General features: G+C 32.5%; 1 protein-coding gene across 1 annotated transcript in view; it reads right to left on the reverse strand.

Annotated features, from left to right (window-relative positions):
- The window catches only part of LOC145292235 (SCO-spondin-like), a 94,586-nt gene extending 77,662 nt beyond the window's left edge, over positions 1-16,924 (reverse strand). The window contains exons 1-4 of the mRNA XM_080138558.1: positions 16,831-16,924; positions 10,988-11,299; positions 10,095-10,262; positions 4,167-4,404 (exon numbers count right to left, since the gene is read on the reverse strand). Of these exons, the coding sequence (XP_079994684.1) occupies positions 4,167-4,404; positions 10,095-10,262; positions 10,988-11,107 (526 nt within the window). The 5' untranslated portion in view covers positions 11,108-11,299; positions 16,831-16,924. The remainder of the gene's footprint in view (positions 1-4,166; positions 4,405-10,094; positions 10,263-10,987; positions 11,300-16,830) is intronic.
- Between the last annotated feature and the right edge of the window lie 363 nt (positions 16,925-17,287).

Raw genomic sequence — 17,287 nt, forward strand, 5'->3', positions numbered from 1 at the left:
TTATTTGGTTTCCTACTCAGTATCAATTTATTATTCAGATTTCATGGTTTAGAAGAGTTTCTTAGTCATTATTTGGTTTCCTACTCAGTATCAATTTATTATTCAGATTTCATGGTTTAAAAGAGTTTCTTAGTCATTATTTGGTTTCCTACTCAGTATCAATTTATTATTCGGATTTCATGGTTTAAAAGAGTTTCTTAGTCATTATTTGGTTTCCTACTCAGTATCAATTTATTATTCAGATTTCATGGTTTAAAAGAGTTTCTTAGTCATTATTTGGTTTCCTACTCAGTATCAATTTATTATTCGGATTTCATGGTTTAGAAGAGTTTCTTAGTCATTATTTGGTTTCCTACTCAGTATCAATTTATTATTCGGATTTCATGGTTTAAAAGAGTTTCTTAGTCATTATTTGGTTTCCTACTCAGTATCAATTTATTATTCGGATTTCATGGTTTAAAAGAGTTTCTTAGTCATTATTTGGTTTCCTACTCAGTATCAATTTATTATTCAGATTTCATGGTTTAAAAGAGTTTCTTAGTCATTATTTGGTTTCCTACTCAGTATCAATTTATTATTCGGATTTCATGGTTTAAAAGAGTTTCTTAGTCATTATTTGGTTTCCTACTCAGTATCAATTTATTATTCAGATTTCATGGTTTAAAAGAGTTTCTTAGTCATTATTTGGTTTCCTACTCAGTATCAATTTATTATTCGGATTTCATGGTTTAGAAGAGTTTCTTAGTCATTATTTGGTTTCCTACTCAGTATCAATTTATTATTCGGATTTCATGGTTTAGAAGAGTTTCTTAGTCATTATTTGGTTTCCTACTCAGTATCAATTTATTATTCGGATTTCATGGTTTAAAAGAGTTTCTTAGTCATTATTTGGTTTCCTACTCAGTATCAATTTATTATTCAGATTTCATGGTTTAAAAGAGTTTCTTAGTCATTATTTGGTTTCCTACTCAGTATCAATTTATTATTCGGATTTCATGGTTTAGAAGAGTTTCTTAGTCATTATTTGGTTTCCTACTCAGTATCAATTTATTATTCGGATTTCATGGTTTAGAAGAGTTTCTTAGTCATTATTTGGTTTCCTACTCAGTATCAATTTATTATTCGGATTTCATGGTTTAGAAGAGTTTCTTAGTCATTATTTGGTTTCCTACTCAGTATCAATTTATTATTCGGATTTCATGGTTTAGAAGAGTTTCTTAGTCTTTATTTGGTTTCCTACTCAGTATCAATTTATTATTCGGATTTCATGGTTTAGAAGAGTTTCTTAGTCATTATTTGGTTTCCTACTCAGTATCAATTTATTATTCGGATTATTCGCATCTAGATTCTTTTATTCGCAATGTTTCAACTCTGACCTTCTTCAAACCTGGTAATTTTAATGTCAAATTTGGGAATCTATATGAAATTTCGAACGGAAACCTTTATTCCACAAAGTAGATTGTTATCATTTAAGAAGTCTTAATTTATTATTCTTAGCTACTATCACCTAGAGATTGGAGGTTCAATCTTTAATACAGGCGATAATAACTAAGAAAACTATATCAATAAATATTTCAAAACTTTATAATTTTCATTAACACTAATTAATTAATACTTAAATACACCTTTCATGGAAGCTAGACGTTTTGGTATTTTTATGACTGCATTCAATTTTTAAAATAAACAATTTTTAGAATGATTTTTTTAAAAATTCATTTTGACCCTTTCGTTATGAGCAATTGGTTTGGGTGAATTAATGTAACCCAAATTTACTATTCATGTATTATTTGGATTTTTTGGACTCTTATTCCCATCTTGGTTGTTAGTTTCACGTTTTAGCCGATATAATCTCCACCCTCCTTCAGATGCATCTTTGAAAACTTAGGAGTCTTTATATCATACTTGGTAACTTAAACGTAATTTTATTTAATTCACAGAGGTAGATTGTTCTTATTCTATCAGCTATAAAGCTATATACACATTTAAAGGGAAAATAATTGCTTTATAAAAAGAATAGTCAATCAACAAGGCTTGTTTCTTCTGTTCTGCATTCTTTACTGAATTTTTGTTAATATTTTATAAGAAATGTTTTGGATACATTTTTAAATTAGTTAAATGATTAGGAAGTTCGTGTCTATGTAGTAATATGGATCAAATTTGGATCTTGGCAGTGTCAGATTAGAGTGTTGCAAAGCTTGTCACACATTTCAGGTTGAGACAATTCAAAAGACATTTTTGTATTACAAACGTAAAAAAGAAATTAAAAATTTGAACAGCATTTTAACATGTAGTCTATATCTGTCATATCTCTGTCTAAAAATATAATTAAAAGTAAAGCAAAATTTAGAAAATAAAAAAATATTCTACAAAATTATATTCTTCATTTTATGGAATCTAGCTATTTATTCCAAACTAGCAGGGAGATTCGATGTTGCCTGGGATTGAATGATGATCAACGAATATTTCACACTCCCATATTTTTATTGTCATTGAAATCGATAAAATTGCCTGTTTTTCACTCAAATCGATTGGTGGCCTGCTCTAGCTCTAGTTCGTGATACACCTGGAGTAAGCTTCACATGCCTCCCCGCAGTGACAATATATTGTAGCCTACCTACAGTTTGTTTTATAAAATTATTTTTTTATGTATATAATGGCTTGCATTAAAGTTTAAAATGCAAAAGTCAAGTATCATGCTTCAATTGTGCTCTCAACAGAAACATTCATTTCGAACATGCCCCTGTCATATCAAAGAACCTAGTATTGATTTTATATGTATGGCCTTACTGCTTCTGTGGTTATAATGGCTTGCATTTAAGTTTAAAATGAATAAGTCAAGTATCATGGTGCAGTTGTGCTTTAAATAGAAACATTCATTTCGAATGTGCCCCTATAATATCAATTGTCGATTTTATGTGTCAGGCTTTTCTGCTTGTGTGGCAATAAAATTTCTCAAATGCACTTGTGATGTTAAGTTGTGTAAGGTGTTAACTTTGGTCAAAATCGACTGTTCCTTTTTCATTGGATTTTTTCGATTATCGAGATTTTTCAAAGACATTCCGATACAAAACCTAAAAACACTTCCAGGCAAATAAAGTACTTTTGTGTGAAATTTCATAAAAATCAACCCAGCCGTTTTTAAGTCCATAGGGAAGGAACACACACACACACACACACACACACACACACACACACACACACACACACACATTATTTTTATATAATAGTAGATATATAGTGCACCTCTAATTTTAAATCGAACTAACAAATAAATCAATAGTGGTGGTGATTATTATTATTATTATTATTATTGTTAGTAGTAGTAGTAGTAGTAGTAGCAGTAGTAGTAGTAGTAGTAGTAGTTTAATTTGAATCTCCTGTGCTACATTTAATCTCCTCATACTACATTTAATGTAATTTTGACGTATAGGTTTTAGTCGTATCTGTTTTATTCCTATGATGCACTAAATACTATAAAAGTGCTTCATGCCAAATTTGGTACAATTCTATCAAATAGTTTTGTAGCCTATAAGACTAAAATGGAACTTGTAATAATTAGTTATCTAGAGGATTTCTGTACTTCCACAGAGAATCCTGAGTCAATCCTGGAAACGTCCGAAAAGCAGTTTATGATTTCAAAGCCACATTTTTAGGAAGTTTTTAAAATTTTATTTTTGTTGAGAGGCTAATTTTTTTAAACCTTAATCCTAACCTTTTTCAGCTTTCAAATTGCAATGAAGAAGTTTACTTGCTCATGCATTTCTAGGACTGAATCGTCTACGTGCTGTAATCCTTTGGAGACCTATTTATTACAAGTACCTTAAAAACGTATGAGTAATTCACCCAGAAAACTGCAAGTCTCTCTCGATTCTTCTTGTTTCTCCGATGAAATTATTTGCCGAAAGATGTTTGCTGCCAGCTGGTGAATACTGATTCTGACTGAAAATAATTTGAGAAGGAAGGAGATCTGCTGTAGTGCTTTTGTTTATTTTTTTGGCAATAGAAATATTAATACTCCCCCAATGACGTACCAAGCATCTCAAGGATACATCACAAGTTTTGGAAGCTTATAACAGACGGACAGATGAATAAAATATTCAATACTTGATACATAGATCAAGCTGCATCATTAAAATTTTAATATTAATAAAACATGCTCTACTCACTGCATTGCTTTGCTATTGTGTGGTCTGCAGGGATACTGATATTTTGTCCATGAGTTGCACATGCTCGTAGGTAAGCTTCCAATGCTATACACATTGCCGTGCTGCTACCCGTTTGGCTTGTGCACATGTCTTTCTCACAGAGGTGAAAGAACGCTTCATATGGTACAACATCATAGCACTTATCTAAGAGGTCGCTGTCTTTAAAGATGGCACATTCTTTATCTTTACGTTCTTTATTCTGAAAAAAAAAACAATAGTTGAAAAAAGAAAAAAGTTATATTGCCGCGGTGTCATATTATCGTCCATTTGTTCGCATTAGAACAAAACAAACTCGAATTCGCCTGTCGGCAGAGACAGACACATGACCAACATGTCATGACTATATGTGCTAAAAACAGAAATAGCTTTTCATACAACAACAGAGAAAGAATACATAAAAAAAAACAAAAAAACGACTTTAATTTCTAACCGAGATTAATATACATATACATATATTGTAAAACGTTTTTGACTCCTAATGGGGGTAGTTATTTATTTGGTGTCCACCACACCAAAATGTGGCACAAGGCTGGAAGGTGGAAATAGGCAAGCTCCTCTAAAGGAGGGACACTCTTGCCTCATCAAAAATTGCCTGGGCACTCCCGTCGGCATTTAGGTGACAAGCAATTAACTTGTCCCACCGGAAAGCCAAGTGGCAAGTCCTGGGAGGGTGGACCTCCTAGGTAGTACCCAAGCGGTGTACCTCAGTCCGACAGGTGCTGGTCGAATCTCGGCCCCTCACCCGTCGGGCTGAGTGTCAAGAACGGATTCTTGATGAGTACGACTACCTTGTCTCCCTGCAGCCGAAGCTGCTAGGAGATCTTCCCCACCAGAGGACTAATGGGGGTATGTGATGAATGGATTCACCAATCATTTTTATAATCACCGGCTGTGCTAAACAACCAACGCCACGGACCACATTTGATTCTTGTCCGCCATCTTGGTTACTGCCAATTACTGATCTGAACTACGTCACCATCTTTGTTCAACATAATGTCTCAAAACTTAATAATAGTAATAAACACCCCAGACATTTTTGACTGCATGAAATCTAGCTTGAAATTAATTATAGTCATTCTTGTCTTTTTTATAAAATGAATGACTTCAGAGAAAATCTTTAGTTTGGACTGGAAACTAGATACTCCCACCCCGACAATGCATTTGTCAAGTCGGTAAACACAGTAGCAGTGGGAATCTGGGGCAACAGCAGCAGTACCCAAGCAACTCTTTTCAGTGCTAACTACCAAACTATTAATGCGATTGAAACCGTCCTTTTAAGGACGACTCACAAACTATTAGAATGTGATACACACATAATATTATGATACAGCAGCTCCAGCTCACTCCTGAAGCCTCCAGCTTACTCCTGCAACTTCCAGTAACTCCAGTGGCTCCAGCGGCTCCAGCTCATTCCTGCAGCTTCCTGTGGCTCCAGTTCACTCTTGCAGCCTCTAGTGACTCCAGCAACTTCAGCTTACTCTAGCAGCTTCCAGCAATTCCAGTGGCCCCAGCTTCCAGTGATTCAGGCAGCCCCAACTCACGTTTGTAGCTTTCTGTTCCTGCCTGCAGCTCCAGCACTTCCAGCCACCAAATCAAATGACCGTTAACGTCCAACTACCTGTTCCAGTGCCCACTGACATTTAGCCACTTTTTCCAGTTCCCATTTAGTTCAGCTACTAACTCCAATGCCCGTCGACGTCCTGCTACTTGTGCTGGTGTCCACTGACATTCAGCCACTTTTTTACCCGTTTTAGTTCTCATTGACATCCAACTACTTGTTCCAGTGCACATTAACGTCCATCTACTAGTTTCCAACGATTACTGCTTTCTCTTGACTTATTCTATCGTCTTTAACCGATCATCTGTGTTTGTCATCTCCTTTCTATTGTTGTTACCTCTTTACCTTGTGTCCACCTTGTTAGTTATACAGTTGATTGGCAGTTTCACCTATCAACTCTCTACAATATTATCAAAAAGAAAATAATATATTATACTATATTATATTCAATAGAAATAACTTAAACTATCCTACATCTGTTGTTAAAATTTAGAAATGATAATCAAGTAATAAAGTTAAGAAGAACAATAATATAGCCATAACATAACCATTATAAATAGGAGAAACAAATCTTAATATAGAAACAGAAAGCCTATATAATATAATATAAACTTAAAAAAAAAACAGATGTGTTTCCAAAAAATACCAATATTATTGGATTAGCAGGACTTGTTAACCGGCGTTGCCCAATAGAACCCTACCCTCCCCCTCGCAAAACAGTAAACTACGGTTGTTGGTGGTGGCCACTGCCATCCCTGAACAATTGCAGATACTGGTGGCCATGGCCGAAATGAAATAATCTGGCTTTCATTGGCAATTAGTGATGATTTGGAGTGATAACATGCAGGTATTGTTTGAATTTAAAAGAGCAATTAAGGGAATGCGTAAATTAGTATGAATTAATAAAATTACAAAAAATTGTCCATTAGAATAATAATGTAAAGTAAAAGCAGAAGTTTTAGAGGTTATGGATTCTCACTGTATTGAACTGTTTAGAGTGATGGACTTCAGTGGTAGCAGTCCGAGCTGTTTCTATTTGTTGTTCAAGTCTTCCTCTCCTTTTCAACTCTTCCACCAATAGTATTAAATTAAATTCCAGTTTTATGTTGTTTTTTTTTAACGTGAAAACAAAACAATTATGACTTTTTTTACTTCGCTTCTTTGAGCATTGTCATGTTAAGAACGACTTTCGGAATAAACACCACCAACCTCCCCAACTAAAGAACAGTGTTCGGAATAGACACCCCTAACATCCCCATGTAAAGAACAGCATTCAGAGTAGGCAACCTCTTTTTTATTGGGGAGGGGGAATAATATCCCCAAATTTAACTGTGATAATCGTTGTCAGTATACCCACCCGCAAATTTAAAAAAAGAAATAATTGTGGGGTGTCAGTGTTGTTAGAAGAGAAGTAGATTTGTTTATCGTACATGTCTGCAAACCTGGCAGCCAGTGAATTACAGTGCATAATACAGGTCTTTATATCTCTATAAGTACTTGTCCTCACAAAATTTGAATGAGATTTTCTTAATCAACATAGTCGAAAACAGTTAAAAGTAATCATTCTAAATAAAATTGTGGAGGTGGATCAAATGTGCAAATTTATGCACCCCCCCCCAAAAAAAACCCTAACGTGTGTGCAATCTCGAGAATCAGTTCGGAAAAGCAATTATAATCAAATACTCCACCGAATTCAATTCTCAATGTAATGAAATTTAAGTTAAAACTGTAGCAAAGGTAATCGGTACAAAAAATTAGTAATTATGACTAAAATCAGACCCTAACTTTCAAACACGCGTGCAGGTCTGTCAATTTAGGTATGGAAGCAAAAAATGGAAAATATCTAAACAGTCTGACAAAATACATGAGATAATAACTTAAATAAACATAGTTATTTGAAAATATATGCGATATAAAACTATAAAATCAATAACTAAAAAAGGTTACGTATTTTTATATATTTTTTATTATAAGGGTGGTGGAAAAAATAAACATAAAATATAGTAAAATATCAATATAGTTTAACAAATTTTAAAATGGGAAGAATATATACAGTGCGATACAAAGCGAGCGAGTGAGAGAAAGAGAGGAAATAAATATTTGTTGTTTTGTCTTCGAAGTGAGAGAGAGAGAGTTGGAAAGAATGTATACAGCGGGAGATTCCAGTAGATTGCACAAGTTTAAATAAAGTATATATAAATGAATTACCTTAAAATAAAACATAACTATGTTTGTAGAAAATATAATTAATTACTGAAACAAATGTACAAAGCGATCGAGCAAGCAATTTATTAATAGGGCAAAAGTAGGTATCAATGTGACACCATGTTTGAATGGTACATTAGCGTTCATTTAGCATGCTAATACTGTTAATCCAGAATATAGGAATGGCCAGAGCTCACCCAATCAGAAGGAGTTGAATTAGTATGGAGGACTTTATTATTTTTGGAACGGAAAAGAGAAAGATTATGTTATGTCAATTTTATAATCCAGTTATAAAGAGTGTAACCCCATATCTGTTTAAAGTGCAGAATTATTCTCGGTGATGACTGGGAGCGCTAGGAGGACTTGTTATTTAGAGGGAAAAAATAGGAACTACTTCCTCTAAAGATGGTTGCGATTTGTCATGCTGTTGCTCCTAAAATGAAATGTAGGATTTTATTATAATGATTAAATGTGTCTAAAATGGTGTCTAAAGTTACATAAGATAGTGGTCTAGGGATAATAAATTTGTATGTGGCATCTGTTATTGCAAACCTAGGGTACTTTGGTCCCGAGGGGAATGTCTGCAATCAAAAAATATAGGAGAGATGAAGGAAATTAAGTATCTGGAGTCAAAGTCGGTTCCACATATCCATATTAGCTAACTGATCTCAGCAGCGCTGCGGAGGCTTCCTTGCTTTTGCTTTCGTCGCTTATTTAAAATGCTTTTTTGCATTATACTAAGTCGCTTTTAACGGTAAGTTGTTAAAAACGTTACTATGCATGTGGATTTGCCGATAACTTGAAACTCCGCCAAACTTTCAAATCTTGTGAAAGTGGCTGTAATTTTCAGTTAGTTTGAAAACTTGCGTTTCTTATATAATAAAATATACGATTTCATAAATGCTGAAAATTTCTTATATAATAAAATATACGATTTCATAAATGCTGAAAATTTCTTATATAATAAAATATACGATTTCATAAATGCTGAAAATTTCTTATATAATAAAATATACGATTTCATAAATGCTGAAAATTTCTTATATAATAAAATATACGATTTCATAAATGCTGAAAATTTCTTATATAATAAAATATACGATTTCATAAATGCTGAAAATTTCTTATATAATAAAATATACGATTTCATAAATGCTGAAAATTTCTTATATAATAAAATATACGATTTCATAAATGCTGAAAATTTCTTATATAATAAAATATACGATTTCATAAATGCTGAAAATTTCTTATATAATAAAATATACGATTTCATAAATGCTGAAAATTTCTTATATAATAAAATATACGATTTCATAAATGCTGAAAATTTCTTATATAATAAAATATACGATTTCATAAATGCTGAAAATTTCTTATATAATAAAATATACGATTTCATAAATGCTGAAAATTTCTTATATAATAAAATATACGATTTCATAAATGCTGAAAATTTCTTATATAATAAAATATACGATTTCATAAATGCTGAAAATTTCTTATATAATAAAATATACGATTTCATAAATGCTGAAAATTTCTTATATAATAAAATATACGATTTCATAAATGCTGAAAATTTCTTATATAATAAAATATACGATTTCATAAATGCTGAAAATTTCTTATATAATAAAATATACGATTTCATAAATGCTGAAAATTTCTTATATAATAAAATATACGATTTCATAAATGCTGAAAATTTCTTATATAATAAAATATACGATTTCATAAATGCTGAAAATTTCTTATATAATAAAATATACGATTTCATAAATGCTGAAAATTTCTTATATAATAAAATATACGATTTCATAAATGCTGAAAATTTCTTATATAATAAAATATACGATTTCATAAATGCTGAAAATTTCTTATATAATAAAACATACGATTTCATAAATGCTGAAAATTTCTTATATAATAAAATATACGATTTCATAAATGCTGAAAATTTCTTATATAATAAAATATACGATTTCATAAATGCTGAAAATTTTATCGTAGAAAACTATCCAACTTACTTGTACTTTTTTTTCGGTTGAAGTAAAAGTTCGATCAGATTTGCAAGAATTGCTAAAACTAAAAACTGGCCAAATAATTTATTTTTGACAACTTACAAATGAGAATGTTGAACATGGATGAGATTCAATGTCATTTCGCTGTGGATCCGGACAGAGTTTCTCTTTAAAAGCGGCGACAAAATCTACTTTGTCTGTCAAATACCCGGCAGTTGAAATGAACTCATCGTTGGTGTTATGGTTATATTGTCCACAAAGTCCTTGGATCTGGAAAATGAAGAAGATATTTCCAAATATTTATGAAGATTTACAAATTCAAAAGTTAATTGCAAACGTTGATGCTTTCCTTTCCTTTTAAATACGTTTATTGTTTGTCCCGAATGGATATGTTTATATGTGGGAGACTCCATTCTTGTTTCGTAAGGGAAAAATAAAAAGAACTAAAATTAATGGGTGATTTCCAGAAAAGTATGCGTAATTAAAATAATGACAACTTTAGAGTTTTTTTAACGCTTAAATTTATAACTTTATACTTAATCAATACTACTACTACTACTACTACTACTACTACTACTACTACTACTACTACTACTACTACTAATACTACTACTACTAATAATAATAATAATAATAATAATAATAGTAATAATAATAATAATAATAATAATAGGATTTTTATCAAATTATTATTTTTCTAACTATGAATTTTTTCACATTTAAATTTAGATTTATTAAATATTTGAATTAATAATTGAGTGAAATGATTTAAAATGGAAATTGAATTGAAATGTGTGTTTGCCTTCACAGTCTTTTCATTTGATTGAACCAGAATAAAACATAATAAAACATACCAAATTATTTAAGTTTCTTTTTTAATTAATAACTAAATCCTGTATCTCGTATTTTAAATGAATAGTTTTAATATATATTCATTTTCTGAGAAGAAACAATAAATTGTTGAATTACATTACAACGGAAATATGTATAGTTACCTTATCTTTAAAAATCGCTTCATCTAGTTTGATGTCAATTTGTCGATTTGGACTGTAGAGTATATGAATCCCTGGCGCATCGAATAAGACGAACTGAGTCGTGACTCGTATGATTTTCATATTCGAAGAGTAATATGGTAGAATGGGGAGTTTCTGTCCATCAACAAATACACTCTCACCACTTAAATGCACGTGGTACTTGGTACTCTCAATGGTGATGCTTGAAATGCAGTTCAAATCACCCAGCCAGGTTTCTGTACACTGCTGATATATTAAACTGATTTTAAATTCATCCAGTCCTCCATTGCTAGGCTGACATAAAAAAAAGAGAGGAAAAGAAGTAGATTTTTAATATTAAACAACCACTGTACACACTCCATCAAAAATGGCAGGAAAAAACTTATTCTTTACCAGTGTCCATAGTGTCGTACGAAATTATTATAAAACTATAAATAACACTGAGAAAGGGTGGATTTTCTTGTCTCAAAAGATCGAGCAAGCAAAGAAAAAAAAAGCCGGGAAAATCACCTATGACTTGATACATCGATTGATTTGAACTAACGGCTCGGATTCGTTTCAGCAAAACGTTCAGAGTCTGAATATGTTTATCTAGTGCAGAAAAAAAACGTTTGGTTCGAAAATAGCGGCATAAAAATTGAAACAAAAAACAAACGAAAACCTTTGTTCACAATACCAGCAGGTAGAGGAAGTGAAGATTTATGTGACGAATGCCGAGAGGTGGAAACTGATTATGAGTGAGTGAAGGGAGGAGAATATTTCAAATGTTTTTAAATAAGATTTAAAAAATTTAATTTCATTTTATACCTTTGCACTTTTTTATTTCTATGCATTGAAGATTTATTATCTTCAATGCATAGTAAATTATAAAACACACAAAAATATAAAGGTTAATTCGATACCAGAAAAACATGCAAACACGTGGAGGTATCTCAGAATTTTATTTTTTTAAATTTTATATACACATACATTCTTCATGGAAAGAGAAAGAGAGCGAAAGAAACAGAGAATGAATACGTCTGTTGCGAGGCCGGTCGTCCGGACACAATGGACCCAACAACTAACAAGGTAGATATGGGCAAAAAAGTAAACAGCAAAAACGCAAAGAAGAAATGACAAACACAGGTTATTTTGTTAAAGACGAAGGTTCGCCTTTTATTTGCAAAAGAAATGAAAAATCGTATGATCTGGAATGCTGGTCGCTTGGAAGGTCGCGCGTCACTGGAGGCTACAGTCTGGAACAGGTACTCTCGACGTAGTGTTGGGTCTGGAACGATCGGCTGGGCGTCAAGGCGATCCGGAACGGATGGTGGACACTGAGAATGAGGTGGTCAGTGTTAAGGAACGGATGCCACTGAGAACGGAGGATCACTGTTAGGGAACGGACGGTCGGTAGGGAGTCAGGTGCAAGCGAGGTTGCAGGCCGGAGGAGCGAGGTGCAAAGAACACTGCAGGAGGAAGCTGGAGGCATCAAGGGCTGGAAGGCTGCGGGAATGAGCAGGAAGCTGCTGGAGTGGGCTGAAAGCGATGGAGACTGGGTGTGAAGTTCCCTGCTGGTGGATCTCAGGAAGCAAGGAGTAGTGAAACGCATTTGTGAAAAAACTTATTGGTCCTGATAAGGGCTGGTTGTTTAGCCCTGATAAGGGCTGTTTGAACTGCTGCTGGAATCATTCGGCGCTGGTGAATTCAGTCGACGTGACTGGTAGATCAGTCTTCGTTTCGGGAGCCTCCTCTTACTCCCCGGCCGAGTTGATTGGATTTATTTGCTTCCCCACTAAGAAAATTAGGCACAAGGCCGTTTTTTAATGTGGAGAGTGAGGAGGAAATGGGGACCAACTCCCCGGGGAGGGCTATTTATTTGCTCCCCCACCGAACAAATTAGGCACAAGGCCGATTTTTAATGTGAAGAGTGAAGGGGGAAATGGGGACCAACTCCCCGGGGAGTAGGGGAGCTGAATAGTGACAATTGGTATGAAGGGTTACCCCTACATTGACCAAGGTCTTATATGTGGGGTTTCCCCCACATATGGTCTTTGCTTGACTTTCGTGTCCAGCCCCACAGGGGGGCCGGGCGAGTTCCGGGGAGGGGACAGCGAGTTGATCTGACTTGGCCAAAACGAGCTGTATTCATTTGGCCAGCGTGATGTGAGTGATGTCGCTCCCAATAAGACAAACAAACGATTCTAATTAATTCTAGAGCGAAATTTATGCAATCAAAAGTAGACTGTTTGTTTGTTGATTTCATTTAAATAAATTTCGTCTAAAAGCAAAAATGTCCATTGCCTGTTTTGTTGGCATTTTGTTTAAATTCCGACGTGCATAGCGAAATCGATGATGAAAAGAGAAAGGGCAGGTAAATGAATTCTCTGAACCCTGATATGTTCATACGTATAGCTCATGTTAGCCAATAGCGTCCTTTGTTTAAGATAAGGGAGAGCAAAGAGAAACAGCGGGGGTGACGAACAAAGAAAAACAAAGAAAAATGGAGACGGTGATTTTGAAACCGCGACACGTCTACTAACCTTCCCTAAGGATGGATGTACCGTTGGCTAGCAAAAATCTCTGTAGTCATTTCATCTAGCTTTTGACATCTGCTTGTGTTATCAGCATCTTTATCATCTTCTAATCCATAAGATATTCCTCCTTATATAATGTGATAATTACATACCCAAAAATCAACTGTCTCTTCCTAAACACACAGTGTTGACTTTAATAAATCTCACATTCAGTCCAGTACAATCTGGCATGAAGTCATTCAATATCTTAAAGATGGATTTCTCCTTTTTATTAAAATCTTACTTCATATATATAAACAAACATTTAATTTAGTCCTTCGGTCTGGATATAAAAAAAGAATTTATCGCAAAGTGAAAAATGAGAATTGTACAGGAGCCGGACCTGTGTCTCTAACATGGGCGTCATCTTAAACAACGACTAACGAGTCATATGTTCAGAGGAGAAAGCAAAAATTGTACAAATAAAATTTTCAAGATTATAAACATAAACTTAGAGGCTGGTAGATAAAAACGATGCTTTTCATGTCGATATCAGTTGAATATTTATTAGAAACATTTAATTTCAATGTAAATTTATAACAAATATCATTGAGCAATAATTTTTTACTTTTTGAATGTTGTTTAGATTTCTACAACTGATTTAGGGTATTCTTGCACTGCTAAATCAGAAAATGGCATCTGTTTCTCTTCACTAGGTAAAGTTTTTGTGCTAAGTCGATTTTTAAAAAATCAGATCTTGTGAAAAAAATCGATTACATTTTTGTGGCATTATTAGCTCATTTTCGTCAACTCGTATCATCTAAAATATGTTTTAAAGAGAAAAAATGATTTGCAACAACATATATTGTTGATAGAAAAATTGATTGCTGTAAACTGAATGATAGGCATTGATAAATTGCATGTTGTTTCACCATTGTTCAAACTTCAGAGCTGGATCTTCCGCTTCTTTGAACTCTTGGAATGCTCAGCAGCAGAGGTGTCTCTTCAGACTCCAACAGTATTCAGCCATCATTATTGCATCCCAGAGACCTGATACTTTGCTTCCATCTCTTTCAGATCCTGATGGAATCTCTTCTTGCTCGTTGCTCATTGAACCCAGGTTTTCAGAAAACTAGGTAGTGCATCTTGACGCTCATGTTGCAGCACAGGTTTCTGAAAGTAGTCAGCATGTTGTTGACAAGTTCTGCGTAGTTTCTGTCCTTATTGCCAAGAAGTTCTTTACTACCAGAACAAATGCTTTCCATGCTTCTAGTTGCTCTTTGTTCATTGAGTTTTGAACTATGGATTTCTGATGAGCTGCCAAATCCGAGGACCGTCAAAGATACCAACTTTCAACTTCTCTATAGTCAATCATGGAAAAATCTGGCACAAGTAAGTGAAGCAGCCATCATCCTTGTCTAGAGTCTTGATGAACTGCTTGATTAAGCTGAACTTTATGTGCATTTGTGTCAAGAGTATTCTGACTCTGTCCACCATATGATCATTGATGACGTTCCTTTTGTTGTAAGGCACAAATTCCTCCCACACACACACCAGGCCAGTCCTTCCCCACGTATGCTTAGCACCAATTTTTGGAAGATTTCAGTTTTATGACTTGAAATTATTCCCTTTTCAACATAATCACCCATTATGGAACCTGAGTACTTCTTGTCATGAAAATAATCATTTCCAATGAAAACCTGGCATTTTACTTCCACCAACTTCGTCTATAATGCTTCACACATATGTACATGTGAACAAAAACGTAAAAAACGAATGCGGCCATAACTCAAAAAGTTGGCCTGATTTAGCAAAACCAATGTGATTTTTGGATTGCGCACATCAGATTCATCCTTAATCAGTTGAAAAAACGCAGACAACAAATTTGTTGTTGACCAGTGATCGAAAGTAAAAACAACAAGTTTATAGTATAAAATGAAGCTATTTTTATCGTTTGACAATCGATACCCGGGGGGTGTATCTAATGCAAACACATTAATAAGTAGCTTTATTTAATTTCAGTGATAAATCATATGTTGTCGATTTTTTAAGTTAGACCTAAATAGCATTTATACTGATAAATCAAATTTTACTTCTGATTAGCAGATTTCCATTTGCTATTGTTTTCCCATGTTATTGGCAGTATAAAATGTATTTCGCTACAGTTTATTTTTAAAATTACGTAGTTCATGCGAGAAGACTGTTAATATAAAACATTTGTTCAATAATCACCTAAAATATAAACATCAGCAAAAGGTGTAACTTATTTTAAATTAATAGGAGCTGTCTACCTAAGTTAAACATGTGCAAAAATAATGCCAATTAAGTACAGCTAGTATCAATATAAATCTAATCATAATAACTACCAGTTTCACACACTGACAATCATCAAAGACAAATACATTTTAATGCAGACTTGCACCTGCAAATATTTAATAGTTTTATGAATGAGGGTGAATAAGTTGTAGTTTTTTCTTGCTCTATTATATATATATATATATATATATATATATATATATATATATATATATATATATATATATATATACACGAGCAAACAGTTAATAAAACATATATATATATATATTTCTGTAGAAATATATTTTCTTATGATATATATCAATCTTTATTTAAGAAGCTCAATGTAATTACAGAGCAATATAGAGAATAAATGACAAAAAGTTATATTCCAAAATTCATGATGTTGACCATCTTATAATTTATTCCTTCAATTTAGTTGATTTATACAATTGTTGACAGTATCTATTTCGTAGCGCAAAATCAATCACTTAATTATTATATCAATCAGTGAATCTATTATGCCCTTAACTCATCAGAAGAAATAGCAACAATAAATCCGTCAAAAGGAATTGAAGTATGATTTCACATGATTAAAATCCGAAAATTGGAAGAGAAGCCGAAAATATCTTTATATTTTTTCATTACGCCATATTGAATTTTTATCAAACAAACTATTCCTACTAACAATTTTAACTAATTTATGAATCTATTTGTACTAACAACTTTAATTAATTTATGAATCTTCCACCAAAATGTTCTATTTAATAATTAGTAAATTTATTCATTTTAATTTGTGTATACATACTTATGAAAATAACATCAACAAATTATAGACAATTATACATGTTTGTAAGCTAAAAAAACAAAACAAAAAAAAAACGATTGATCATTTCAGTCGGTTATCATAACTAATCAATTGATTTGAATTGAAAACCATACATAATTCAATTCTGTTAGCTTTTATAATCAAGCTTATTAATCCTTACAATTATAATTTTTAAAATCATACAATTCAAAAACTATACTTACGTTTTGTTAAGTTTAAAAATAATCCGAAAACTCATTTATATCGTAATTGTAAATAATTAACCTTACTAAATAAAGTGAAGCATAGTTACCTCCCTTGGAACAAATCTAAGGAAATATTAACTTTGGTTATATTTATTTATTTATTTTCACAACGCATAGAATCCATATTCAACTAATAAGTAATTTTAATATAATTTTAATGTCTTTCTCTTTATATTATTTTAAAAAAATTAAATCGATTTATATTATAAATTAATTCACTAATTTTTCCAATATAAAATGTTAGTATTACAGATTATTTCAATCGATAGTTATAAGTTATTAAGTTATACTTCATATCTGCTAATGTTAAATTGTAAATTAATTAATTACCTACATTTACTTTAATTTTTATTTATTTATTTATTAATTCATATTATCAATATCAGCACCATTATTATTATTTATATTGAAAGTA

The sequence above is a fragment of the Euprymna scolopes genome, chromosome 13 (genome assembly GCF_053919585.1).
Source record: "Euprymna scolopes isolate OS-2025 chromosome 13, ASM5391958v1, whole genome shotgun sequence".
NCBI lineage: Eukaryota > Metazoa > Mollusca > Cephalopoda > Sepiida > Sepiolidae > Euprymna > Euprymna scolopes.